The sequence below is a fragment of the Drosophila subpulchrella genome, chromosome X (assembly GCF_014743375.2).
Source record: "Drosophila subpulchrella strain 33 F10 #4 breed RU33 chromosome X, RU_Dsub_v1.1 Primary Assembly, whole genome shotgun sequence".
NCBI lineage: Eukaryota > Metazoa > Arthropoda > Insecta > Diptera > Drosophilidae > Drosophila > Drosophila subpulchrella.
Genome location: NC_050613.1, coordinates 15,485,946 through 15,513,896, shown reverse-complemented (window position 1 = coordinate 15,513,896; position 27,951 = coordinate 15,485,946). Strand labels below are relative to the sequence as shown.

At 36.3% G+C, this 27,951-nt stretch overlaps 1 protein-coding gene across 4 annotated transcripts; it reads left to right on the top strand.

Annotated features, from left to right (window-relative positions):
* Positions 1 to 918: 918 nt before the first annotated feature.
* On the top strand, positions 919 to 27,260 carry LOC119558221 (pleckstrin homology-like domain family B member 1). 4 transcript variants are annotated; one of them, XM_037871536.1, is made up of 11 exons: positions 919 to 1,421; positions 15,268 to 15,382; positions 16,588 to 16,672; positions 17,162 to 18,758; positions 19,305 to 19,480; positions 19,545 to 20,224; positions 20,719 to 20,854; positions 22,857 to 23,040; positions 26,080 to 26,516; positions 26,579 to 26,711; positions 26,911 to 27,260. In XM_037871536.1, exons 2-11 carry the CDS (start codon positions 15,268 to 15,270, stop codon positions 27,085 to 27,087), a joined length of 3,720 nt encoding a protein of 1,239 aa, XP_037727464.1. In that variant the 5' UTR covers positions 919 to 1,421; the 3' UTR covers positions 27,088 to 27,260. The 4 variants fall into 4 exon arrangements, with proteins under 4 accessions (XP_037727464.1, XP_037727465.1, XP_037727466.1 ...); XM_037871537.1 differs by lacking the exons at positions 919 to 1,421; positions 15,268 to 15,382 and adding an exon at positions 16,054 to 16,070; XM_037871538.1 differs by lacking the exons at positions 919 to 1,421; positions 15,268 to 15,382; positions 16,588 to 16,672; ... (2 more) ...; positions 19,545 to 20,224; positions 20,719 to 20,854 and adding an exon at positions 22,232 to 22,368.
* The last annotated feature ends 691 nt before the right edge of the window (positions 27,261 to 27,951 follow it).

Here is a 27,951-nt window from a genome sequence, read left to right as displayed (position 1 = left end):
AGATTTACAAGTTTTGAAAATGAAGAACCCTCGAAAGAAACGCCAGGAAAAAGATATACGACTTTGCCAAAGAACCTGCAAAAGGGTTAATACTCGGAAAAAAGCTATAAAAAAAACCGTTGAAAAAGATTTAAAAAAAAACCTTCAAAATGTGGAGCAAAAATCATCGCAATAAGGCTAGCAAAAAGGCCAGCAAAAAGCCAAGCCAAAAGCCAAAAAATGTACAATCAAAGCGGTCAAAATTTAGATTTTAAATTACTTTAATTTATGTTTAAAAATAAAACAGTACTTTATTCTGGTTTTTTATTTAAAATTAACGTAGATCTCGCCAAAAATCAGATTGGCTGAAGCGGTTGATTGCTTTTGAGTTAACTAGTTTAGCCAAACTAACTAACTAAACAACCGAAATTTTTATTTGTGTTTACTTCTGGGTATCTAAAAATGTCGATTCCAATCGAATTGGCATTTACGATCTTTGTCCAAATATCTGTTTACCACTTTACTGTATATTACCTTCTAAATTTGGATATACTTTTTTGCTTTTGGACAGCAGGTTTTCTTGAGAAAATAATCACGGGCATTTGTGTTTCTGATTTTGAAATGTTAATTTATTTATTTATTTATATACTGTTTACAACTAATGGTAAACTACTTGCTGACAGTGGGCATGAGATATTTTATCTGTAGGCCTTTAGCTTATATGAAATTGTAATATTTTAAATCGTCACAAAACTTATCGAAAACCGATAACAAACGATAGCAAATAGCAGCTAGAGATGGCCCCAAAATCAATTGACAGGTGTGTGCACTCGCTAACTTAGCGGTGTCACTCGCCTGACATTTTAGAAAGACCATTTTTTTTGGTATTTTAAGAAACGGTCACACCAAACGGCATTACCTACAGATAGTTTCGCGGGTCACACTGAGCTGTGTTGTTGCTTTTGATGCGTTGCTGAATTCGGTTCGAAAGTGAATAAGTTGAATATTCTCAGAAATCAGCCATCGTCGGCGTTTCGTGCGTTTATTTACCTTTTTTTGCGCCCAACTCCTGTGTTTTGTTTTGTTTTTTTTTTCCAATGGTCTGCCTGTTGCCTGCCATTCACACTGAGAGAAAATAAGGCCTACGATAATGCGGGCGAAGCGGTGGAATTTAATTGCAAATCGCATTTTATCCTTGGCTGATTGCGGTTTCCTTTTCGCCGTTGTTGTTTTTGTTGCTGTGTGCAGCAAATAAACTCGTTTCACGCGCTAGTGTGTGTGTGTGTGTGTGGAGTGCGTGCGTGTTGGTTTGTTTGTTTGTTTGCGCGGCTTTTTTTTTGTGATTATTGTTTTTGTTATTATTGGATGCAAATTTGACAAAAACTGACAATCTCAAGGAACTCACCAAACAAGCAGCTACAGTTGACGCAGAAGGTTGTAAGGTAAGTTAATTATATTGTCAAAATAAGTTACAAACAGGGTTTACATATATGACAGTCCAGAAAGCTATCTTATTTATATTTTAAAAAGTATAGTAATAAAACAGGCCCTTGACAGTCGAGTGAAATGCAGTGCACTGAAAAAATCTTGGAGAATATGAATGAACTTTTTTCACAAAAATATCTAAAGTCCCCATATTGAATTGGAAAAAATAATATATAGTAATTAAACTACATGAAATAGTTTATCAATAATTTCCTTAAGACAATACTGAATAACTATTGCAAATTGTAAAGTTTTTCTTTAAAGTATATCCCTATAGCTATAAGGTTTAGTCCTACATTACATTTTAAATGCTGTGATTTTAGAACCCTAAATTTTGGTTCTTAAATTATGAGCTTAAGATAAACATTAAGCAAGGGAGACAAAAAAGATAAGATTATTCAGTGGGCTTATTCATTCTCTCAGTTTCTACTACACTAAGTATAACCAAAAAAAAAAATTGTATTATACTTAAGGAGAAAACATGTGGATTTTCTAAATCCAGTTCCAAATTATTTCCAAAAGGTAAAACAAAGAAACCAGTTAAAATCCCAAATGGCAATATGTAAATAGCTTCAGTTAATGCATTTTTGGTGCCTTAAATGTAATAACATGTGGGAATGATATTATTTTCTCTGCGTGCAGAGAAAGAAAGAAAGAAAAGGCAAGGCGAGCCAAGAAATGATGACAAGAAGACGAGGCTTTGGCTCTTGGCCCGACTTCCAAATCAAATGGAATTTAGCCGGTTTCCATAAAAAGCAGCTCAGACAGGCGGGAAAGAGAGGGATTCTCGACTGAGTGGGTCAGTTGCAGTGGCAGCGGCTGGCGAGGGTTAAGCGGCCTTTCTGAGGGGGGTTAAGGCGGGACGGGGAGTTGCGAAAGTTCAGTTGCGCGTTTCTTTTGCCTTTTCTTTTGGGGCGTGGCCGCCACTGCGATGCCACAACAATGAACTCCGAACTGGCTTTAACCTCGGAATGGATATGGATGCACTCTATAAGCACCGGTTCCAAATCGGTTCCAATTCGATTCCGTGTTCCATATGTGTCTGTTCCTTGATTTCTTTTGACAACCACTTTTTTTTTCATTTTATTTACTACTTTATATCTAAATAGAGTTTGTAATTTTAGAAAGTGTACTTATTTAGTCCATAGAATAATAATAATTTGGTGTCAGAACCTTGTATGTTAAAGGTTTGCGATCGTCACGCTATTTTTCCTTGTCTACATTTTTTTTTCGATTTTATATATGTACAAAGATTGTATCTACTATTTTAAGCATTTGATTATAAAATAGATTATTTGGAAGCCATTTTTTTAGCATTTGTATTAAAACAACATTTTATAAACTTAAATACTTTGGAAAAAATGTTTTTTTTTCAAATTATCGAAATTTTTGTACTTATGTTTCTTTATTCTAGCTTTGTAGCGTTTTATATTTAATAAAACTAGATTCCGGTTTGCCTCTTTCACTTACATATGCCCACTTGTACTAAAATGCAGCTAAATTGAGTTGAAAATCATAAAGAAAATCAGCATCTTAGAAGTGAAAAGCAGATTGTAATTACTGCATAACGGCAGTGAATTTCCGCCATCTGGTATGACGTCCAAAAGTAGTTACTATTACTATTGGATTGGGCAACAAAACCCATTCCCAGCGACTGGAATTATGTAAATTGCTCAAATTGGCATCACTGGGAATGGCAAGGCCAGCGAATGAATAGCCAGGCTAAATACACAAATAAACCAGCGAATATAAAAAGCCGAGATACATATTTAATTATTTACCCGAGAACTTGTTCAGGGCTTATATTACCCGCAGTCCGCTGTTCTTTTTATTGTATTTCTTTTTTATATATCTTTTTTTCGGGCTGCGAAATTTCAAACGCGAGTGGAACGTGTCTGAGATCAGAAAAAAAGGGCGAATAACAAAGGAAGGCGGAAAAAAAGCAAAGCGAAGTTCAAGACGAAAATCAACGTTTGACTTGGGTTATGAATACATATTGCCATTTATTCACTATCTCAGGAACGAGTTAAGTTTAAGTGCAAAGAACGGAAAAAAAATATCTAGAAAAAATAATGTTAAAATGCTTATTCAAAGCTCTAAATTGTAAACTATAGTTAAACCAAATTAAAAGGCAGGTGATTTTACAACCTTATTTATGTAACCATTTTTTAAAGATTGAAAAAAATAATGTCAAACTGATTATTTTAAGCTCCAAAATTTGAACTCTAGTAAACCAAGCTAGGAGGCAGGTCATTTTACAGTCTTATTTATTTAACCATTTTTTTACTCTTGAAAAAATAATGATAAAATGCTTATTTTAAGCTCGAAATGTTAAACTCTAGTTAAATCAAATTAAGAGGCAGGAAATTTTAAGATCTCCTTTATGTAACCATTTTGTAAAAGCTTGTAAAATGTTAATTTATATTATTTAAATCTAAACGATGTTGTATTTAATTTATATTCAAATTAGTTCATGGGCAATAAATGCAGCAACTTTCACGCTCAAACTGTATTTTATTAGCCATTTGTCGCTTTTAATTAATGGCTAGCAATTAAAATAACTCTAAATGGTATTGATCGATAGTCGTGTATTCCAATATCAGTTTTAGAGCATTTTCAAGTCGATTTTAAGCGCTACTTTTCACTTCCTCTGTCTTTTTTCTATGCTTTTTACAAACTTTTTGTTATTTTTATGTTTGCTAAATTATTGCATTAGGTGGGCTGGATATTACTGGCTCGAATTTGTTGATTTTCCTTCGCTCGATTGTTGTCATGGCCTTATATTAATTTGTTGCCTTAGCCGGCTCACCTAACAATTGTTTCTTTTTTGCCGGGCTTTTTGTTTGCTTGAGCTGTTTGCTCCAAGAAATGAGCTCAGTTTAAGTTGCAGACTCTCAGCCCACGTTAAAGGTATTTAATTAATTATTCCATGGGGACTTGGGCGCCACTGCACAGAAAATAAAGATATTTAATAGGACATAGAGCTGTGACAAGAAAAATATTGAATTTTCAAAAATCGTGAAGATATTTATTTAAATAAAAGGAATTCTGTCTGAAAAGAAGTATAAATATGTGAATATAATAATAATCAAAATACTTTAATAAATATTATACAAAAAATACTATTACTAAAATTAAAAGAATTCAGACTGGAAAATAAATATTTTTCATTCAATTCAATTCAGTTATATTTTTAAAAAATTCGAATTTATACCACAAAAACGTTCTGTTATTTGCCTCGTCTGCGGACAGCTCGTTTAAACATCAACACAACATTGGCAAAGAATTAAATTGAAGCATAAAACTCTGGTTTTGGCCTGCAGTTTGTGTGTCAACAAATGGGCCAACAGATGTGGACACTTACACTGCCTTCCATCAGATTGCTGACCAAGCGAAATGAGTGGGATGAAACTTGATTTTGCCGGCACTTTTATTTGCCCAGGGGGTTTCACATTCGAAGGCCCGTTTTTTTTTTATTTTGCATCCTCGGTGGGTGGCATTCCGTTCCTGAGAAGTTTATTTGCTCGTCGGGCATTAAATGGCGTCGCATCAAGTGCAAGATTGATGACGGCGTTCTGGGGAATCGTATTTGGGAACCCATCTTCCACAGCTCCCCACTCCTCGAATTTCACTCCTCGACAAAACAAACGAAAAAGAAAAAAACAATAGCGCTTGTTGTGCAAAAAACCCCATAGGAATTATCCAGAATCGCCTTTGAAGATCTTGTTCCCGAAAGTCCAAAAGTCTCGAAAGGGGCTCTTCCAATTTCCGCAAGCCATGGAAAAGTATGGGTGCCTCTTTTGTTCTCTTTTATTAAGTTTTAACACTCATTTAAATTTACACTTTTTACTTTAATAATTTTAGTAATTTTAGACTATTTTTTTAAATGTCCTAGACCAGTATCAATTTTTTTTTACTTATTTTTTAGTTTCTCTTTACTTTTAATAATTTTTTCTTTAATAATTTTAGTAATCTTAGACTATTTTTTTTAATGTCCTAGTCCTAGTCAGTATAAATTTTTTTTTTACTCTTTCTTTTAATTTCTAAGCCTATTTTTAAAACCTAAGCCACATATTTTGTTAAATATTTAAGAAACTTTTTAAAATCTCGCCTTGTATTTTTATCACTTCCCTCCAGACACTTAAAATTTTATTTTTCCAGTTTGAGTGGAGAAACCTACGCTTGTGTATTTTAATTGTTTCCTCGTTCCCATTCAATTATGTTTAATTTTGGAAATTTTCAAATGGAAAATTTAACGAGCTTCCGTCTCGTTTTAATATTTTTCGTACTTTAATGATTTAACACTCTGTGACCCACTGTGCCGCATTTCCACGGGCCGCCAGCATATGTTTTGTTCTTCTGGCCCCTTCCATTTTCCCTGCTTTTTTAATGTGTTTTTCCATTTCACACTTTATGGTGTTGCAGCTGGTTGGGAAAAGAGTGGAAATGGTGGAAACGGTAGAAGCAGAAGCAGAAGCATTTTCCACCGCTGCACATGTTTTTATTTCAATTTCCCTCCCTGCAAAAAGTGCATTGCCAATATTGTTTTCTCCCCCGTTTCGATGGCTTTTCTCTCTCTATCTCTCTTTGGCTCCTCCCTCTCTTTATCAGACAGCTCCTTTTCTGCTCCGTCTTTATCCCCCTCCGCCACCCACTCTTCGTCGCTTTGCACATTTGCATCCGACACTTTTTGAAAACCGGACGCACTTTGTCACCGTCGCTGATCTTTAATGGTTCGTCCATATTGGTGTGTGTGAGTGATGAATATGTGGCTGTGCACTGTAAGAAACTGCAGTTAGGTAACCCCATTTCTTTAATTTACTATGTCATATTAAAGCTCTTACTTATGTATAAGTAATCATCAAAAATCTTGTTAATTAATTGTTTTTTATTAGTCAAATGGGCCCAATCCTTCAAATAGTTAATTTTACCAATGAAATAGTAACTCTTACAACAACAAAATACATACAGCCTACTATTTTATGGTAGCTTTACTATTAAATAGTAACCAAAACAACAATAAAATACACATGACTATCTTTAATAGTGGTTAACATTTTTTTTAGTTGCGTAACTATGCGTATTGGTCAATTTTACCCATAACATTTTTTTGTAAATATCGATAACACAGTATTTTTACATTGTAAATTTACGAAAATAGTTTTAATAAAGTCTTTAGGCAGTCTTAAAAATACCAACAATAATAAAGATCTTTTCTCATTGCTGAGGTATAAAAATTGTAAGTATCGATATTCCATATCGAAAAATATTTTTTATAAAGTCTTTAGACAGGCCAAATGTGTAACTTAAAAAATTTTTAAATATTTATTAACAAATGTTTTTAATAAAAAGAATTTCCTCAGTACTTAAAATTATTACAAATGATCTACTGTTGTATTTTTGAAGAGTATTCCAAAGTATTTACTTTCTTTCAACGATAAATCTTTAAAGTGAGGTTCAAAAACCAAACGGTTGCAAAGTCTCTTCAGATTTCCGCACTTTTGAGGTCATTCCAAAATACATTTCTGCAAACCTAGATCAGGTTATAAATCGTAGATCCGTTGGGTTTCTCCGAGTGTACGTGTCATGTGCGACATGTGGCGATAGTTGGAGGCGACACCTTTGGCAACGGCACCGGTGCTCCCATTGCAGTGTCACCATGTCGTTCCATTTCGCCGCTTTCTAGTCCCAAGTTCCATTCTCTATGATGTTCCCTATGCCATTCACCAGATACAGTCGTACATATGTGGCATTCCCTATAGTCCCTAGCCCATAACCATAAACGCACATTCATAATTCTCACAATGGGCAGCGCAGCATAAATGCAGACAATAATAAACAATACCAAAACAGTCGCTTCCGTTTTCCGGCCGTAAACAGTGCAAAAACAAAAAGACAAGGGAAAAAAGCGTAGTTTTTTGTTGCCCTTTTTTGTTGCTGATGTTGTTATTGTTGTTGTGGCGGCTGAGGGTTCAACAAACCCCCACATTGACCCCTGTTCGCCCCTGGAATCCACGCACTTTGCGTGGGACAGAGATGGCCTTCGTTTTCATCTTGGGGCTTGACTTTAATTAAACGCATTGCACAAAGTTGAATTTAATTGAATCAACAAACTAAATAAATTAATACAATCACGCCCACCAAAAAATAAAACCAAAGATGTCATGGAAATAGATACAATTGTTTTATAAAAACCAAACAATGGATTCTTATTCTTAAATGCTACATTTTGGTAGCTATTGATAAAATTAAATGCATTCGGGTTGAAAACAATATTACATCTTTTAGTCTTCTTATTCATATAACATATATGTTATTCGTTTTGCGGTTTAAAAACTGCATTGAAAATATATTAATAATAATTATAGGTTTGCATAATGTTTACTTTATTTTACTTGTAGTTTTTTTTGCGATGAATGTGGATGTAAATTCGCTTTGTTTTCTGCGTGTTCCGTTAATGAAGTCATCCAGTCAAATCAAGTTTTGTTGTTTCACTTTGCCTCACTTTACTTTGAATTACTTTACCCCCCACACAGCCACATACTCACAAAAACAAAAGCCATACAAAAATAACAACAATAAAACGTACACTGAAATAAAATTTAGTAACTGCAATATTGTATTATTTTATAAACATAAAATAAATCTTAAAAGTTTTATTCCTGGTGATATCCAAATTGAATAAAAAATTACTCAGCTAACGAAAGTGCTGTTTCCAAGATAACACACTTTTTTTGGTTATGTAGTTTTAATGAATGGTCCGATTTAAATAATTTATATTAAGAACAAAGTCGCATTTAAATTTTTAGAATATATTAAAAAATGTGAGCGCTAGACAGGTTTTAGCGTCTTGCGCTGCGCAAAAAGCTCAAGAATCTACATTCCAAATCCCAACATTCTAGCTTTTATAGTTTCCGAGATCTCAGCGTTCATATGGACGGACAAACAGACGGACATGGATCAAAAATATATGTACTTTATAGGGTCGAAAACGCTTCCTTCTATCTGTTACATACTTTGCGAGGAATCTAGTATTCCCTTTAACTTTCTTTAATATCAATCTGTAATTAGAATAACACCCCAAATATGATCATGAAGTGGTGTAACATTATGTTACATTACATTATACTATATAACATTATACTGTATTAAATTATATTATATTATTTAACTTTTTTACAATCAAACAATTATTTTTCCCAGTGCACGACAACAACTTGGCCCGCTGATTGTGGTACTCGCTTTGTCTTCGTTGTAGTCGTGTTAAATGCAATTGCTTTGATGTTACTGCCTTTTCTGCTGCCTCTGTGATGACATCACGCATTTGTTTGCATTTGCATTTGCCTGGCACTCTTTCTGCAATTTCCCCCTTGATTTTTGTTATATTTGCCACAAATGATTCATAAATGGTGTCCCATTGTTGTTAGTTACTTCAATTGAACTCAATTGGTTGGAGATGAGCATCGGCGAGTCGAGGGACTGAGAATTGCCTGAAATTGTGTGTTAATTAGATTTCTTTTTTTTTTGTATTTTCCCAAAGACGCTCGAGTGTAGTAACTTTTACCCCATTTTTGGGTAATTCTCTTCAAGTCATAAGCATAATTAACAAGCCACTTGACACACAGAAAGGCCCCCACATAACCCCATCGAAGAAATAGGATTGAAGATCTAGAGGTGGCCTGGAAATCAGGTCTATTAATTAATTTGGTTCCAGCCGTTGTTTTTCGAATATGTAATTGAAGACTTATTAAGAAGATTATTATTAACTGAAATTTTAAAATTATTATTATTAATTGTTTATTTAATAATATGTTATATATATTTTTTTTATATCTTTAAATAGTAGATATTTTTCTTAAAACTGTAATGACAAATATGTGATGACATATTTTAAAAGATTCTTAATTCATTTGGTTCCAGCTGTTGTCTTTATGTAATATATAAATATTTCATTTTTTATCTATAAAAAAAATGATAATTTAAAACTAAAACTAACTAAATTATAATAATTTTACTTCTATACTATATAAATTTTAAAAGAATGTTTTTAATTATTAACAATTTTCTAAGATACTTAAATTAATGTAAATGGTTTCAAGTTCCATCTGAGATTAGATTTACGTTCAAAATTCTTAACGAATATTACTTTTTCGTGACTTTCATACTTATACAAGATTCCTTTGTTTGCTGTCATCTTTGTGAGTTTTTTTGTTTGCTGGCCTTTTGACAGTCCCAAGTGGCGCCCACAATTCACAGTTACCCTTCTCTTTGCGTGGGTGGAGTTTTGAACATGTTAATAGGCCTAAAACTATGTCACAGCAATAGAACAAAAGGGGGACAAGTTGGAAACCCTTTGACAATCATCAACTTTGCGACAGGTAAAATAAACGCGACGATAATTTTCACACATTATTTATTATTAAGCGGAAAAAGGGGGCGTCGGTGGGGGCGTGGTGCCAAATGTGGGTTGTAGTTTGCTATTCACAAGGCATGGGCGTCCGACCCCCCTTTCACCACCACTCCCTGCTGTCTCTGTTATTTATTTTTGTTTAATTTTACGCACGTAACTGTGTCGACTGACCTTCGTGAAAAAATAGCTTGCTATTCGGTCTTAAATGAAAATACAGGTGAACTTTATTAATTCGAAAGAACGAAAAGTGTTTCCAAAAAAAATTAATCTTAGTAAAGACCTACATAAATTCATATGGTTTTTTTTAAATATAGGTTTTGTTTCCATTTAGCAAATTATGTTATTTAATTTTGCAAGTTCCACTGTAGTTTATAAAATTTATTTATTCGGATCTGTTTTCTGTTTGCTTTGGTTCCGCTTTGAAGATGAATTTAATTCACAATTTGCAAAAAATAAAATTGGTTTATTTCGGTTTGCATAGATAATTATGTTTGCATATGTGCTCGCAATTGTGTCAGCCATATGAATGTGTCTCTTGTTCGGTTGTTAGTATAAAAATCGTGTTCCACATTTGACTTTTGATATTATTTGATGCCTCCGAAGGTCTTGAGATATATATTTAAGGTGCCCAAATGGGTGAGCATGAGCATTTATTTATGGCTTGTGTTCTCAATTAGCTGTACCCAAGATAAGGTGCGGTAAACCCTTCAAATGTGCTCGCGTTTTCAGAGGATTACACATGGAATCCACAAAGGGCTTAATGAGTTTTTAAGTTTTATTCATATGAAGATAATATAAGGATTATTATGAATCATAGCTCATACAAGATTTTATCAATTTATTTACAATAAATCACAGTTTGTGGTAATTATGAATTTAAAAAAATAACAAGGGAAATCGCTATAGTCGATGGCCTCGACTGTTAGATACCCGTTACTCAGCTAAAGGGAGAGAGATGGAGATATGCTTGCTTGTGGCTAGCGCCACCTAGCCTATAGCGCCCCTAGCGGCTTGATGGCGTATTTGTGAAAACAGCTGATTTGCTACAACATTATTTTAAATAATAACAATATTATAATAAATACTATTTAAACATTTTATAAATAAATACAAATCCTAAGCTCACTTTCATTATCACAGCTTTTTACTTGGTTTTTTTTTGTTATTTGTTTTACTAATTAAATTGTTGTAAAAAAATTAAACTAATGTTATATTTTACCAACTTTACTCAATGGTTATTATTAACTTTTTGTATAATGCTTTTATTTCGACACAGTTCATGACACGTTTTCAAATTTTTCCTTGAACGTGCATTGGAACCACAAGTTGTACTTTTGGGTGTAGTTCCAATTACCGGAAGTTCTTATAAGTATGTTAGATCCAAGGGTCTTAATTCCCTTGTTCAAGTCACGTCTCAAGCTGAATTCCACATTGGCTTATGTACATTTGGCATTTGTTTGGCTTTGAAACAGCAAAATGCCATTAGCAAACGCCCTCGGACCATGCCCACCAGCCCCCGCGAGAAAAAGAAAACTTGTCTGTGGAATGCGTTGGATTTTTGGCACTGAATTGGAGCCAAACTGACAGCAGCCCCAAAATAAGCAAACAAACAAACAGAGTTTTTTGCCAATTGAAAATATTGACAGTTGACCTGGAAATGCACCTTGCATATATCTTTTACACTTTTAATAATCTAGCATTTATAATGATATATTGATCCAAAAAAATTGTTTAAATTACAAATAAACTATAGATAACTAAACACATCTACATATTTACATCAAAAGTAACCTGCTTTTATGAAATCAAATACTAGTAAAAGAATTGGCAGAATACATTCGTTTTTACATAAGTACGGGTTTTGTAAATGCAAAATATCTAACTCTATGTATTTAAAACTAAAACAGTTTCTTATAACACAGGGCCCACACTTATCTTAGTTTTTTTTCCTGTGTACCTGTCGGGGGAGAAAGGGAGGTCTATTTACCAGCTGTGTTTGCTCTCTATAAATAAAGTCAACTAAAAATGGCAAAAATGTATTCATCATCAGAGGGAGCTCATCAGTCTAAAGTCGAACCATTTGTGGGGGATTTCGAGTAAGGTAAGGGGGGGCTACAATAAAACGGGGAGGGTCGTTGATTTTCTGGGAGTTCGAGGGGTTAATGAGGGAAACGGGGTGGCAAAAATAAGGGAAAAAGGAAACGTTAATTGCGTTGACACTCTTTTGTTTGATTATTTGTCTTGTGAGTAGGATGCCTCATCTTTATAGACCCATACCATATTTTTCAGTTCCCTGCCCTCCCGCACGTGCCACACAATGGACTCAGCTTTTAAGTACAGCAGGGGTTAAAATAATGTAGTTTCAGGAGTGGTTAATTTGAAACAAGGAATATTGTTTAATGGGCTGAAAACTAAAAAATTATTTGTACTTTTTTAAGAGTCAATACCGACTTGGGTATACAAAATATGTTTCTTATCGCTCGGAGGTTTTACATAAGGCAAGTTCCGCGGCATATCTCGGTCGACTCTTTTCATGATTTTACGTTTGCCTCTATCTTATCTCAATAAAATTGAAATACCTTTGTTGTTGGCGGTAATAAAAAGCCTACAATAACAAAAGAAAAATCGGAGTAAAAGGAGGTAATTGTGGAACGCATCTGGGGTCGCTTCTTCTGACTCACTTTTGGATTTGAATTGGTTTTTGTTTGGCCCGATCCGACTATTCCGGGCCATTTGAATCACTTTAAAAACGCTTTTGTTGTCTCGCCTTTCTTCGGTGTAATTTATTACACATCTTGTGGATTTTTCTTTAGTTTTTTATTGTTTGTTTTTGACGATGTTTTCCCGTGCCCAGTCACACAAGATGACGTGCCACAGAATTTGAGGGAAGCGAGAAGAAATGAAAATAAAATAAAAGCAAAAGCTAAAATGCATTTCGTAATGTTTTGTTGTAATGATCGGTTGATGTTGATACTGCCCCCAGAGTCGCTCATCATCGTGATTATAATGATGCTACAATGCTGATGATGATGGGGCACCAAAAAAATGCGAAAGAAAAACCGAAGAAGCGTCTAGACGGAAAGCGAAAGTAACGCTCAATGGGCTAAGAAATTGAATTTGGAGGCTGACATGCAACTGGAAAGTGCATGAAAAATTGCACAAGAAATGCCAATAATCGATAGGAGATTTTGCATTGATTTATTATCTAATGTTTCCTATTTTTTAAATCAAAAAAATATGCAATGTAAGCCTGGGCTCTCAGAATATTTTTTTTTATTCTTATAAAATAAAAGTAAGCAAGAGAACGCTATAGTCGATGGCCTCGACTATTAAATACTCTATACTCAACTAAAGGGAGAGGTATGGAGATATGCTTGCTTGTGACTAGCGCCACCTAGCCTTTAGCGCCCCTAGCGGCTTGGTGGCTTATTAGTGAAAACAGCTGATTTGCTGCATGTGGTGTGCAATTTCGATTGAATTTGCAATTTGATGTACAAAGTATTAAAAATGTGGGCGCGAGACGGGTTTTAGTGTCATGTTCGTTTGTGGTCGTTATACTAGTGATACTAGTGAGTTATAGTGGCGTGAGTTATAGACGACTCAGCTAGTAATGCTGATCAAGAATATATATTCTTTATCCTTCTACTTGTAACACACTTTTCCCCGGTAACAATATACCGTTTTACTCTACGAGTAACGGGTACTAAAAGTGTTGATAACCGAGGAAGAATATCATATTCCCTTACGTATTTATATCTATAACCCAGTGATATGGGATGTGTTGTGGAATATGTTGGCTTGAACCATTGGAGGTGAATACGTTATGAGCCTAATCAATCAACAATAAACAAATAAATGAAAAATGCGGTCTTTTGATAAGGCACACATACAATCGCAGAAAAAAGACATCCAACAGGTAATAAGTGTGTGTGTGGGAGGGGAAAAAAAAAGAAAGATATCTGTGTGGAGTAGGAGCACTGGGCACTAAAACGTTTCACTTTTATTTTTGGGGCGCGGAAATGGTTGTGTTTGGGGGTATCCCCCGCCTCACATTTTTCGAAATGTGGCCCCCTTTGGCCCCATCTCTATCTCCCGGGCAGTATTTCCCCTCCCCCGAAAATCTAAAGCGAAGCAAACGGAGCTGAAACAGTCCGAATTGGGTCATTAAAAACAAAAGTGGTCGACAGCGTTTAAGTGACGGCATCATGATCATACTATAATCCAGTGGCCTACCCAGGTGGATTTTCGGGGTTAATAGCCCAGCTTAAAAAAAAAAGTTTAATATTTATTAGGTAGCACTTTATTTTCATTAAACTGCTAAACCCCGCATTCAACTTCCAAAAATATATATAAAACTGAATTTACAATAATTTTTTTATGAAAGATTCAATTTTTAAAATTTTTCTTTTTAAATTTTATTATTAAATGGAACAGAAAAGTTGTTAATACATACATGTTTAGTTCCCAAAGTTATAACTAAATATAGTTGTTCCCCCTGTTGAAAAAATCCACCTCACTCCCCTGTTGAAATATGAGACACCATGATCATGTCATTGATAATTCCATAACTTTGGTATCACTGTAGTTGTTGGACCATCGTGTGTGGCGACCATAAAGATGACCGTTCCACATTATGTGACCACATTGGATAACTGGAAAATGGGAACGCACGTTGTTTGCCTGATAAAGTTTTCAATCTATAAAGCGAACGCACATAACCATATATTCATTCATATTACTTCGTATAAATCATTTTTCCCCATTTCATGTCGTTGTTTGATTGATGCTTTTGTTGTTGCTGCTTTTTCCATTTCTTATATGTATGTAGCAGTGCAACTTTATCAGTTACAAGTGCGTAAGTTTGAGTCACAAATAATACTGAAAAGGGGGGTCAGTCATTGCATATGACATCATTCGGAAGTTGAGAAAACACTTTAAACAGCACTTAGGCGAACACGGGGATAGTATAACACGTTGGTTTAAAAAAAATAGTTTCAAATAATGTTGAGTAGTAGTGTATGTATTGTATTATTTAACAAAGTTCCAATGATGTGTTAAATAATATCAAAAACTATTTTCGTAATCAGAACTTGTGATCTTATTCATAAACCTGGAATGTGAATATTTTTTATCGTGTATTTTATGTAAAAAATATTAAAAATTCATCACAGCTGTGGAATTTTCCCTCTTTTAAGAGCACGTGCTGGCGCACACACATTCATTTATAATGAGGGAACCCCTGGAAATCCCTTAACAGTGTGCCAAAAACATAAAGTAGAGAAAACCCAATAACAATTACCGGCCAGCTGCCCATGGAACTCCCAAATGACACGGGCATTCCTGGTATTCATTCGAGCGCCCCTTTAATTCCCGCTCTTTTTCTCTCTTTGCAGATGTCCTTGACGAAAAAGGATCCGTCGCTGAGAGTCGCCGCCTCGGATCCGCATCTCGTTTCTCTGGGCGGCGGTAGATTGAGCACCGCCGTTACCATCCACTACATACACATAGGTGAGTGTGAGGTGTGAGTGCGGCCAGTCCTGTGGTTGGACCTCTCCTCGTGACACGGAATTAATAAAGTTTAGACTATTCTCTTCTAGTGACAATCATTTATAGCTAGAGCCTCCTAAAGATAAATACTTGTCATGATTTCAATGCTGATCTACATTAATTCAAAATTTTTTTTTTAATTAAAAAAAAATATTTTTTTATTTGAACTATGTAATTTTGTTGTTGTCTTCCTTACATAAAGTTAAATAATTAATTTTATAAATATGAAATTCACGTACAGTTATATTAAATTTCATAAATATGAAATTCCCGTAAAGTCAAAAACAGATAACAATTTTAATTTAATTTAATTAAATAAATTCCATATCTAAAGTATCTGTGATTCGTGACACGCTGCAAAAGTGTGTCGTGTCACGAGGCCATCTCTGAAAAGTACACTGGACACGCACCGTTACTCGGCTGCGTTCCTCTCCCTCGCACACGTGTCATTTGCGATTTGTTTGTTGCCGCGGCCACGCGTGCGCGTTTTTCCTCTCTCTTGCTCTTGCTTTTTCTCTTTTATGTTTTTTTTTTTTGCCCCGGCAAGGTCACTTGTAAAGCGATAAGCAAAGTACCAAAAAAAAGAAACAGCAAAGCGCACACACAAAAAAGTCTTGCGAAAGCAACGCACAAAAAGACAACAAAATCGGTGAGCAACGGCGATAAGCTTATTTTTTAAAGTTAACAATGGGATGAAATGGAATTGAAATCAAAAATTAAATAAATTTTATAAACGGTTTTCAGAAATAATAAGAATTTCTTTAATAAAAATTTAGTCAACAAATTTTTTTCTAACTCTAATAATAAATGTTATATTATTTATTATTAAATCTGGCTTACAGTGTTCTCAAACCATGCCATTAAGTAACTTAACTTCCATAAAAATTAAAAATATTCAATAAATAACGAAGGATTTATTTAGGAATTAAAATTGTTTTGAATAATAGTCACACCTTCCACTGTACCAAAACAGAGAGAAGTAAGAATATGCTATTTGTTCCCAAAAAATCAGAGAGAGATGTGAAAAGAGATAAGGAATACTGTTGAACTGACTCTGACTGTTGAAATATTCCAACCTCACAATACCGAAAATCACTTCAAACGCTAAACTTTCGGTTTTAAATCCGAGTTTTAAATAAATAATGACTACTTGCATTTCCGTTTAGGTGACACCACGATTGGATCCGCAGCCAGTTGCAGCATCTCGTTGAACGGAAGTGGCGTTCGCCCACTGCACTGCACCATCTACAGGTATTGAGTCCTTAGTTTTATTTACCTCCCTAGATTCTCACTTTTTAAAGACTCTCTGTCTCAGTTTATAATATTCTATAACCTTTTTTAAAGATTTTTTTTTTAATATTTCCAAAAATACCTTACACTTACATTTTCATCAATTAAGGATTGGTATATGTCATTTTAGTAAGATACTGAAAAACTCTTATTTTCAATTAAAAATACTAGTAATGTATGTATTACTTACATAATAACAAGAATATTATACATACATAGTTATAAATACTACCTACATAAATTACTTAATAACAAGATATTACAAAAATGTATTTCCATTATAATCTAATAATCTGAAATAGAAACATAATAAAGTAATGATATGTCATTATAAATAAATTAGCTTTTGAAGAAATTAAATATTATACAAATTTTAACAGAGTCTAAAATGTCAAAAAAATGACGTAAAAATATTTCTAAAGCTTTAACTATACGTATACCATTTTGCAGGAGCGACGCCAACGAAGTGACCCTGGTTCCGGAAAAGGATTCCCGCCTTCTTATCGACGGGGCTCCGATTCTGGAGGAGACCAAACTCAGCCAGGGGGCGATGATCACGATCGGCAACTCGAATTATCTGAGGTTCAACAATCCAGACGAGGCGCAGATGATGCGATCGGCGATGGGCTCCAACGAGAGGATTTCGATGCCCCAGATAGATTTTACGCAATCGGCGAGGCAGGCCCACGAGCTGAGTCAATCCCTGGAGCTGGAATCCTTCTACGAGAGCATCATCAACCCGATCAATAACCCCTCCACCTACGAACTGGATTGCCCCAAGGTGTTCTCCTCCGACTTGGTCACCGTCAACATGCCGGCCAAGGATGTTTTGGGCCAGAAATACGCCAGTTTTGCTCGTAATCTCGCCGAGAATCATCGCAACGAAAAGCAGCTGAACAATCAGTTTGCCAAGGGTGTGGGCAGCAATAGTGGTTACTGGAATGTGCCCAGCAATGCGGCGATCTACAAGGAACAGCAGCAGCAACTGGCTTCCTCGGATCTACTGACGAAAGTGAATAACGATCGCTACGATCGTTATCCCAAAGCTGGTGGCCTGCAGATCTACTCCATGAATGGCGTGAATAGCGATATCAATAATGGTCCAGTTTCCATTCAAAATTCTGTCGCCGGAGGAGCCGAGCTAGAGGATATGCTAAAGATTTGCACGGAATACGCGGATAGAAACAATTCCATGGCTCCTACCCACAATACTTCGAGTACATCCAGCATAACGTCATCACCGATTGTCCAGAATCGCATAAAGACCAATGGCTCATTGCCGCGGGACAAGAATAAGTCCCCATTTCCACAGCCGGCAGGAGCAGGCAGCACTGCCAATATTTCGCTATTAAGCAGTACCTCGGGCTACGAGAATGTGCGATTACTGGGACCCAATCGTGTGGAGATCAATGGTCAAATCCATGTGCCAGCCTCAGCAGGAGGAGGAGGTGGAGGAGGAGGCGGTGTATCCTCCAGTGGAGTGGCTCCCACGGCGGCGGTAAGGGCCAGCCACGAGAATCTTAATCAGAACAACTCGTCAACTGCAGGTGGCAAGTATGTGCCACAGAGTCCGAGGACCAAGATTCGCACCAACTGCATGTCGCCCAAAAAGGATGTGTCGTTTGGCAACGCCTTTGCCCTGGCCATCAGTCCACCACCGCAGGCATCTACCGCTGTGGTCTCAGCATCCAAACCCATACCCATTCCCATTCCCAGCCTGGTGAAGCCACCGTTGGCACCCAAACCACCGGCGCCAAATCAGCAACGCGACTACGAGCAGCTCTTCAAATCCTTTGAGCGGAAGCAGCAGCAATTGGATCGCTTGGTGCCCGCCAAGCGGAACAACAAGAACATCAACAATCTCACCCTGAATCTGCAGTCCGTGGAGTCACTTACTCAATCCCCGAAGCCGAGCAGGAAACCAGCTCCGGCACCGAGAAGCATCCATCTGGAGCAGCGTCAGCGACGGGAACTCATCCAGCGGCGCAAGCAGCTCAAGCGGGAACTGGCCGAACTGCCGCCCTCTGCAGGAATTGAGGGACTTGAGGTTAGTCCTTCGGGTTCAAAAAACTCAACAACTTACTTTTAAGGAGATTCACTTTTAATCAATTTTGCCATTAGAGGTTTTTGTCGTCATGTTCTTAAAATGTTAATATTATAGTTGCACTGCACAACAGAGTATTTTGTTCAGGTCTAAGGACATTTAATTATGTTAATATAGAATATCTGCATAATTAGTTTTCGATCCTAACGCGTGGTATGAAATTGAAGTTTGAAAAAGAACAACATTTCATATTTTGATTAAAGATATCTTAAATTCTTTATTTAAATGTATTGATACGCATATCAATAAATAGCATAGATGTAATACTTACATATATTTTATTCTTACTTAGTGCGTCTTTCAAAAGACCTGTTTTGTTGTCCTGAGATATTGAATCTTTTTTGATGACAGTACCTATAAATGGAACTAAGTTTGTAATTTTTGAAAACTGTAGCCTGTATAACCCAAACCTATTGTTAAAATCAACTGCCTTCCCTTTACGAAAATACTTCAAGAGTATATTAACGAAAGTAAACCCCTTTCTTTTAGTTGGAACTGGGCGAACAGCCCCTGACCGCCAGTGCCTCGCCGCGCTTGCAACTGCAGGCCCTGCAGAATCGAGTTCGCCGCCTGGAAGCCCAACGGAATGCCACTCGCGTCATGGAGGAGAATCAGCAGGCCAAACTGAAGCAGTCCATCGAAATGAAGCAGGATCAATTGAAGAAGTAAGATGCCTTATTGATAAAATGAAAAACATTTCAATTACATACATTATTCATTACTTTTCAGACTGCGCGCCATGCTGAAGCAGAAACCAAATAACGCCTGTCTGAAGGAGGAGCTGCAGCTGGTGTGCGAATCCTTGGAGAGCGATAGAAAGACTTTTGAGGACCTGGAGTTTCAGTATTTCGAGGAGGAGTCCGAGCATCATGCCAGTCATGAGGAATTCAAGCGACAGGAGCAGCGTCTCACCCTGGAAGCCGAACTGGCCGCTCTACGCATTCAAATCGGACCGGATGAGGAGGAACCCGGGTCGCCCACCTCGCCAGGATCCAACGGCAGCAATCTGGTCAATGGCGTGATGTCCCAGTCTCTTTTTGGCTCCGCCGAACTGCTCTGTCCGAAGCGACGAAACCAAGAGGATCTGATGTCGAAGAGTATAAACGAGAATATGTTCTATAACCATAAAATCGAGGCCAACACGAGTACGCCCAAGCGTCTGCCGCTCCAACTTTTCGAGGATCTGGGCGGCGGCAGCTGCGAGCAAATCAGCTTTAATCTATCACTGCAAGGCGATCGGTTCGAGGTGAACCCCCTGGAGCGACGTGTGCCCTCGCAGGACGACATCGATCGCAGCTGCAAGGTGGCCAATGATGCGCCCATCTCCACCAGCCAGGGCGCCAGCACCAAGATCTTCGACAGCATCAAGGAGATCGAAAGGAATCGCAAGCTCCTGCTGGCCCAGCAGGGTACGAAAACACCCTTTTATTAAAATCTACAATTTGTATCACAGATAGAGCTTTTAAAGCTTTGAACCAAATTAGTTTTGTCAAATCATTTTACAATAGAGCGTAGTACCAAAAATTCAAGTTTTGCAAAAGTAGACAAGAATTCATTAAAAACTAGTATTGCTACGCATTAGTGGTTCTTAAAACCGATTTGGTTACCTCTTGGTTTTGGTTGACAAACAAGCTGGTACTTAAATTCGGTTCATTGATCACCAATACTTCTTGATTTTAATTTCCTTAGAGCAAATTTTATAACCAAATATCCTGAAAAGTAATATTTCAGTTCTTTAAATAAATACATACATATGTATATCAAAGATTTAACTGAGAAAAAGCTTATTTAGTGCCATAAATATAAATTTGGTATATAGATTTCATAGATAAAATATATTTCAGAATGTAGATATTCTTTTTGTATTGAAACAATTACTTAAACTATTATTTATGCTCCACAGGTCATCAGGTCATTGAGCACGAGCGGCAGAAGATGTACGATCTAAAAAAGAAGAGCCACGACGAAGCCCGCACCCAGTATTTGCTCTCCACCCAGCAATCGATGGAGCAGCAACAGCTGCTGGAATCGGATGCCAAGTGAGTTGACCCCCATTCGGAACCCATCCCTCCACGCCACTGTAGGCCCAGCTAATTGAAAGTGTGCTCCCCGTTGAGTTAATTACCCGAACTGTGACAACAAAAGTGCACTTCGAGTGCAACTTACACTGGGATGCCGGGTTGGGATTTGAATCCAACTGCGATCAACCAAAGTTTGGGCTTTATAAGTAACTGAGATGAGTTTAACTTTTTTGTATATTATTTTCTGAATCAACAAACAATTTAAATATTTAAATACCAATTTCATTGGGTAAAGTTGTATTATAAAGAGCTCAACTTTAATATAACATGCCAATATTCCTATCTATATATTTGCATTTAGTTTGGTATAAATTATTTAATATCTTATCTTTCACATTGTCCAAAGTTAAAGCAAATCAACAATCAGTTGATTAATTAATAGTCAATATATATTTAAAGCACAAGTGCCTTTCATGAATTAGCTCTTGATTGATTCTGATTTATTAAACTGGCTGCACTTAAAATGACAGAATACTAAAGTAAATTTTGGCTTCTTCAGCAAATGCTCAAATTGTGTTGCCCAGTGTAAGGTTAAAATGCCTTTTGGTTTACTCATTGAACTCGCGCCTCTACAATTAATCAAACTTTGTGGCTAATAGCTAAACAATGTGTGCCCAGCACTCCACCGACTTGAAAACCGGTTACCAAATCACTTTGAAATTTGAATTGAAAAACCAAACAATAAATACACACCAAAATCAATAGAGGCCGCGACGACAATCGTCTGGGCAAACAATAAACTTCCACCGATTGGAGTTTTATTTTAGTGCTCATTTGCCGATCGAACGACGACGTCACCTGAGTAGCTTTTCTTTTGATTTATTTTCTTTACCTTTCTCAGTTTATTTGCGCTGGGAAGTGCTTGCCATTTTTTCGATATATAGAAATAAAGCTGGCAAAGTTTTTCAAAACGATTCGGTTAAAGATTCTTGTAAAGTGTAAATTTAAAATTAATATTATACAAGTATGGTCAAAATTGAAATGAATTGACTAGCAGCTAAAAAAAAATTGTTTCATATATATTTATTTATATTTATATTTCTCTTTTTAAATTGTACAAAAAACTGTATTTTTTTATAAGCTATAAGTGGTATTAATTCTTAAGCCGAACAATTTTGGTTTTTATTAGGATATGTATTTTTAATTCATAATATGAATACATATTTAAACATTTTATAGAACATTTCTCTCTGTGCACCGTTGCTGATAAGCTTATCAGCTGATTTTCTATGACAGTGTGTGTTCGCCAGAGTATCTATGTGTCTGAATCGTTGGATTGTGTGCCAACTGTTGCTTTCGGATTGTGCATTCACATCTATTCCGTCCGCCCGCTTAGTCAGTTTTTTTCGGCTTTCGGTTTTGCAGTTGGAACTCGAGCGTTACCGAAATCGGAATCGGGAATCGAAGTCCCCTCCGGGAATGAGTCATTCTAAATAAACAATGTATCGGATCAACGCGATGATTCCCTGCTGGTATGATGATCATTTCTAAGGAAAAAGAATGACAGTGGTTGTGATAAAAAATATACGTAAAATAAAACCCATAAAGCTTTGCTAGCTAGTGGCTATATTATGCTTAATACCTGGTGAAAAGTTGATGAGAAATAAATTTGTATATTTATATAGTTAAAATATGTACTATATTGTGATTAGAAATCGGAAAATATATCCAAAAAGATTTCATTTGTTCATAAATATACAAGTCTCCATTTAATGATGATAAAATATGTTTATGGAGTTTTTAATAACCCAAAAGTCAACCAATTAAACTGCGGTTACCATAACCGACATTAACGTTTTTATACATTTATACGCAAACTGTGATTTCATAAATACTTATATGCTGAGTTATATTTTAAATACTCAAAACCCTCCCTTCGCTATAATCTTATTTAAAATGTAGCAGTTTATTTTACCATATGACAGATATTAATTCTCTGAATTTCTCTTATTTTTTGCAGCGGCGGCAAAGATGCGAAATTGTTCGAAAAGACCGAGATGCAAAAGCTTAATCCAAAACCAGGTGACACAGTGGTTGACCAGGTGCAAAAAACCGGCGGCGATAAGGAGAATAATGTGCAGAACAGAAAATCGACCGGCAGCAGTCCCACAACAGCAACAACAACTGGAACGACACCTCAACAGGTGAGCAGACAGTCAGTAAATAAATTTAGAATTTGACCCCACCGCGAAATTGATGACCTAGGCCAAACAAAAGGAAAGCTTTACGGACTGCTTGTTATTGTAAAATGTTTTCCCCGCATTCCGGGAAATTTTTGGGGTCTTAAACGAAATTGCCAGTGAACCCATCCATTTCCACACACACACCATTTTACGAGCCATTTCCTTTCTGACCATAAACAAATCGTATTTTGTGAAGAGCCAGTTTAATTTGTAATTCCACAGAACCATTGATTAATGCTTCTATTAATTTCCCATGACGGGCTCTTTCATTTTTAAAATTGTTGTTTTGCTATGTCCCGTTGATCACCTTTACTTTAATAAAGATTTTAAATAGATTAAAGAAATTTCTAATTGATTATAAGCGGCTTATAATTGCCTAACACTAATTTTCTCGTAGTAAGTGTTTTAAAGTACACATTTAGTAAGGTGCACTGCGTATGGGATTTTACAATTGCGATAAGGCAACGTGTGCATTGCTGTGGGGTTTATTAGACACCTCCGCTCAGATAACGAAATAATGTAAATAAATGGATCCACAAATGGAGCTGATAACCCATAATGAAGACTACAGGTGTGATTTTTACCTTGGGGTGGTTTTATTTTCCCTTGATTGGAATATACTGAATTGCTAATTGAAAAATTCCTGATGAGTATTTTATAGATTACAGATATTTAGAATTATCTGCTAATTTCTTTACGAGCTTATAAATTATTGCAATTAAAGTAGAATATAAATAGCTGACAATAAAATAAATTGTTAAGGTCTAATGATTTGTAGTAGCGCCATAATTTATAAAAACATATATTTTTTAACAACAAAATTCCATTCAACCTACGGACTTTACTTCCGCATGGATATAATTTTTACGTCTTATCGTTTTCATGAAGAATTTAAAAATGAATTACCCATTAAATTTTATTATAAATACCTTTTAGTTTCTAATCGTTGATGTGTTTTTGATGCACAATCATTTCTTGCAATATTACCATTTGTAAATCTGTAAAATATAAATTCTTTTATATTATATATAAATTTTTTATTATTTGTTTTCGGAGCTTTCAGGAGAATTCTCTGAGTAATGTTTTTTGTTTTGCTGTGAGTTCCTTAGTGAATCCCCCTTTCAATTATTTAGACGTCCATTCATAATAGTTTTGTTTTTATTTGGTGGTTGGCTTGTAATTATTTTAAATAAATATTGCAAAACTGATTTTATGATTTATAACCTATTAACACTGAACTACCCTACTATTTATGATTCGGTTTTCAAGATCACACGATCATGAAGACATAAGTGTCAAGAGCTTTAAAGAATTAGGTTAAGAGTAAGAGAAATAGTGGGAGTAAGAGTGCGATCCTGTGGATAATTTTAGATAGCATATTTCTCTTTGCCATGCACTGGGAAAAAATTTAGCTTTTTTTATCTGGATAATATTATAACTTCTTATAATATGTTATTAATTTTAGAAAGGGTACACACGTTTGCTATATTTTTATTTCTATTTTTAATGTAGGGTATAAATATTTCCCATATTTTCTAAGTTATAATTTCCAAGTATCTTATTTTTTGGTCGTAACGAGGGGAAGGATTGCCTTTTATTTGCTTGAATCGAATACTTTCTTCGAGTGCACCTCTTTCATCCTTCTGGATGACGATCAAATCTATCGCCAGCTCGTTAGTCACGAGTTGTTGGCCGCCTCGGCATTTCGCTTGCTGTTTTATTTTAGCCAGTGTTTATTTTAAAAGAGCCACCCCACCACCTCGCCTTGCTCTCAATTGCGGATTCTATATGGACTACACTTATTAATAAGTTCTAATATTTGCTGTGGTCTTTGTTTTATTTTGGTTGTCCATTTCGCGGTTCTCTCTTAGCTAGGCGTTACGTGTGTGCTCCGTATTTCTATATATTTTTTTTTTGGGCCGTGTTTACGTTCTACCTCGATTTTTAGACCATTTGTTTACACGTTTTGCGATCTCGCCAATAGACTGGCCATCGTTATCTTCTTCCGTTCATTGGCCACAAAAATCCGCGGCCCATTACGGGTATAATTACCTCGATCTGGTTCTGTTTCGCGATCCTCCGACTGCTGGACAATGTTCATGTGCGCCCCATTCGAGATCCGACGGATAGGCTGAAAGTTGAAAGTCGGCCGCCTCCCATCATCTGTATTTGTCGGAGAATCGCTTAGTTAGTTGCCCATTTTCACTGGAAGCGCAAGTGATTTTCAAGTATATTCCTCATCCGGTTTTTTCACCGATTCTCGTTCGATATGTCCGTGTGGATGACTTACGTGCAGCATCGACGCACGGATGCCAATGCACGCCAGCGCAATGAGCTGTATTATCTAGTGAGTGAAGTTGGGAAAAAAAGGGCCGTAATTTAGAAAAAACGTGTACGGTTTTCTAACTAAATTTTTGAAGACGCCTTAAAATTTTTTTAATTCGAAATGGTTTAAAAAAATTAAGTCAATTGTAAAAAGAAATGTTTTTTTCCTAGTTTCAAGTGCTGATTTTCCATGTTTGCCCCCAAGTGTAACAAAAATAATTCTGAATTGTAAATTTTTCCTTAATTTTCTCACATAAATCTATTTCAACACATTTCATTTTAAGTGTTGACAAAGCATTTATGAAATATGAAATACTTAAATATACTTGAATACTTAAATATACTTAATTACAAATTCGAAATTAAAAATAATGTGAACTGGTAAAAAAGTATTTGCATAATATTTAACTGCCATACGCATTTTAAATTAAGAATATTAAACAATTTAAATGTGAGGACAAATACAAATTAAAATTCTTCACAGTTATGGACAGAAAACAAACAAATTTGAAAATAATTTAAAATTTAATCAAAAAGTAAACTTGCTTTGAAGGGGATAGGAAAAATATGCGAAATGCAAAAGGCTATTTAAAATTGATTGACCAAATATTATTTTTAGCAGGAATACAAAGCAATGAAAGTCTATTAAAAATTGATTTTCCTTTACCATTTCAGCAACGCCATTCGCAACCGGAATTGGAGCACCACGCCATTGCCCTGGGCGTAGGAGGTGGCGGTGGAGGAGTCGTTGGTAGCCAATTGGTAGTGCGTAGTCCGCGCCCTCTCTCCGAGGCCAACAATTGCGATGCGGCAATCGAGGCGCCCAAGTTTGGCAACGGAATGGACTCCTCCTCGTCGCCGGCGGCGGATAGCAAGCGGGCCAGCAGCAACTCACAGGATACGGCGTCGGCGGGCAGCGGAAGTGGGAACAGCGGCAGCGGTGGGAGCACCGCCAGCGACCGGAAGCGCATCCTGCCGAAGCACCAGCGCCCGCTCACCCGCTACCTGCCCATCTTCTCGCCGGATCTGAATCTTCGGCACCACATCGAGACCGCCGGCCACCAGATCGATCTGTGTCCGCATGTCTTTGTGGACGCGCACAGTTGTCGCGGGTAATTTTCAAGTTATCCACTCTAAAGCTCGGTAACCACTAAATAAAATCCTCATTTTGCAGTTACCTCCACAAGCTGGGAGCCACGTTTCATGCATGGTCGAGGCGCTGGTTTGTCCTGGATCGCCAGAGGAGCGCATTAATCTACTACTCCGATAAGTCGGAGAGGAAACCAAGGGGCGGCGCTTACTTTGCAGTGAGTTTGAACAAAATATACCTTTCACAGTCCCTAAACCAATCAAGCACCAAATACTACGTTTATTTTAAGAACAGCTATATCTTAAAATGGAAATAGTTTACAATTTGAAAGTATTTTTTTTATTTTGAGCCCCTTATATTAATTGTTTACCATAATTATATTATTAACTAAACTATTTTGTATTTGCTATCCACAGACCATCGACGAGGTCTACCTGGATCACTTAAATGCCTCGAAGAGCGGTCGCCCGCATTGCACTTTCATTGTGAAAACGAAGAAGCGAAGCTACAATTTGCAGGCCGCATCCGATTCGGCGGCCCGTATTTGGATCGATGCCATCATCACTGGGGCCCAAGGTAACCTGGACTATTAGAGGATTACGCGGAGGACTCCAAAGCCCTTGAGCCCAGTGCACAGTCTCAGCATTAAATGGGAGGGATTTAATAATTTATAAGCTCAAATAACTATAACAAAGAAACAAAAGAAACCAGTAGCCATGTAAGACCAAAAAAAGAATTGCTCACCACAATGTGGGCATGGAACCTATAACTTTCTCTTATTTTGGCGAACTAACGAAATCCGAGATTTCAGTACTGGACCAAAGTCAAGAACGTATTTTTTTATAGAACTATATAATGTATGTACATTTTACTTTGTCATATTCTTGTTAAGAACTATTTTTCTATCGCTAGGTTTAGAAATGAATGTAAATCAAGGACAGCCCCATGCTACTAACACCGCCATTATAAATCCTAATCATATGGATATCCTTATAGTGCTTTGACCAATAGTGACAGTGTGCCTATATTACGGAACTCTTCTTTTTTTTCTTTTGTGGATAGTAATTTCCAATCGCCCTTGGCAGTTTCTTCATTTCTCGCACAACTTTTTGGAGCCCTGCTATTATTGGTCAAACATCTATACGATCGCATATATATCATAAACACTAGACTATAACGATATACATATACAAATTGTATAACGATTTAAATGTAACAACCAAAATGACTCCTGAACACTTGAAGTTTCATCGTGAATTTACCTATTAACATTACAATTGTGTATGCCTATTATATTTTATAAAAAATATACCATATATTTTTATATATGTATAATTGGAAGAATTATATTGAGAGTATGGGGACAAACTATTTGCCCATCACTGCGCCCAAGACTAAAACTGAATTGAACGATTTGCTCAGGCAGCTGGAAAGGATAATCAAAAGCAAAACAGAAA

Excerpts from the sequence above, each read along its gene's own strand:
- LOC119558221 (XM_037871536.1), top strand. The coding sequence starts at position 15,268 with ATGTCCTTGACGAAAAAGGATCCGTCGCTGAGAGTCGCCGCCTCGGAT. Across the intron at positions 20,855-22,856 it reads CTGCTGGAATCGGATGCCAA|CGGCGGCAAAGATGCGAAAT; the intron begins GTGAGTTGACCC and ends TATTTTTTGCAG. Across the intron at positions 26,517-26,578 it reads GACGCGCACAGTTGTCGCGG|TTACCTCCACAAGCTGGGAG; the intron begins GTAATTTTCAAG and ends CTCATTTTGCAG.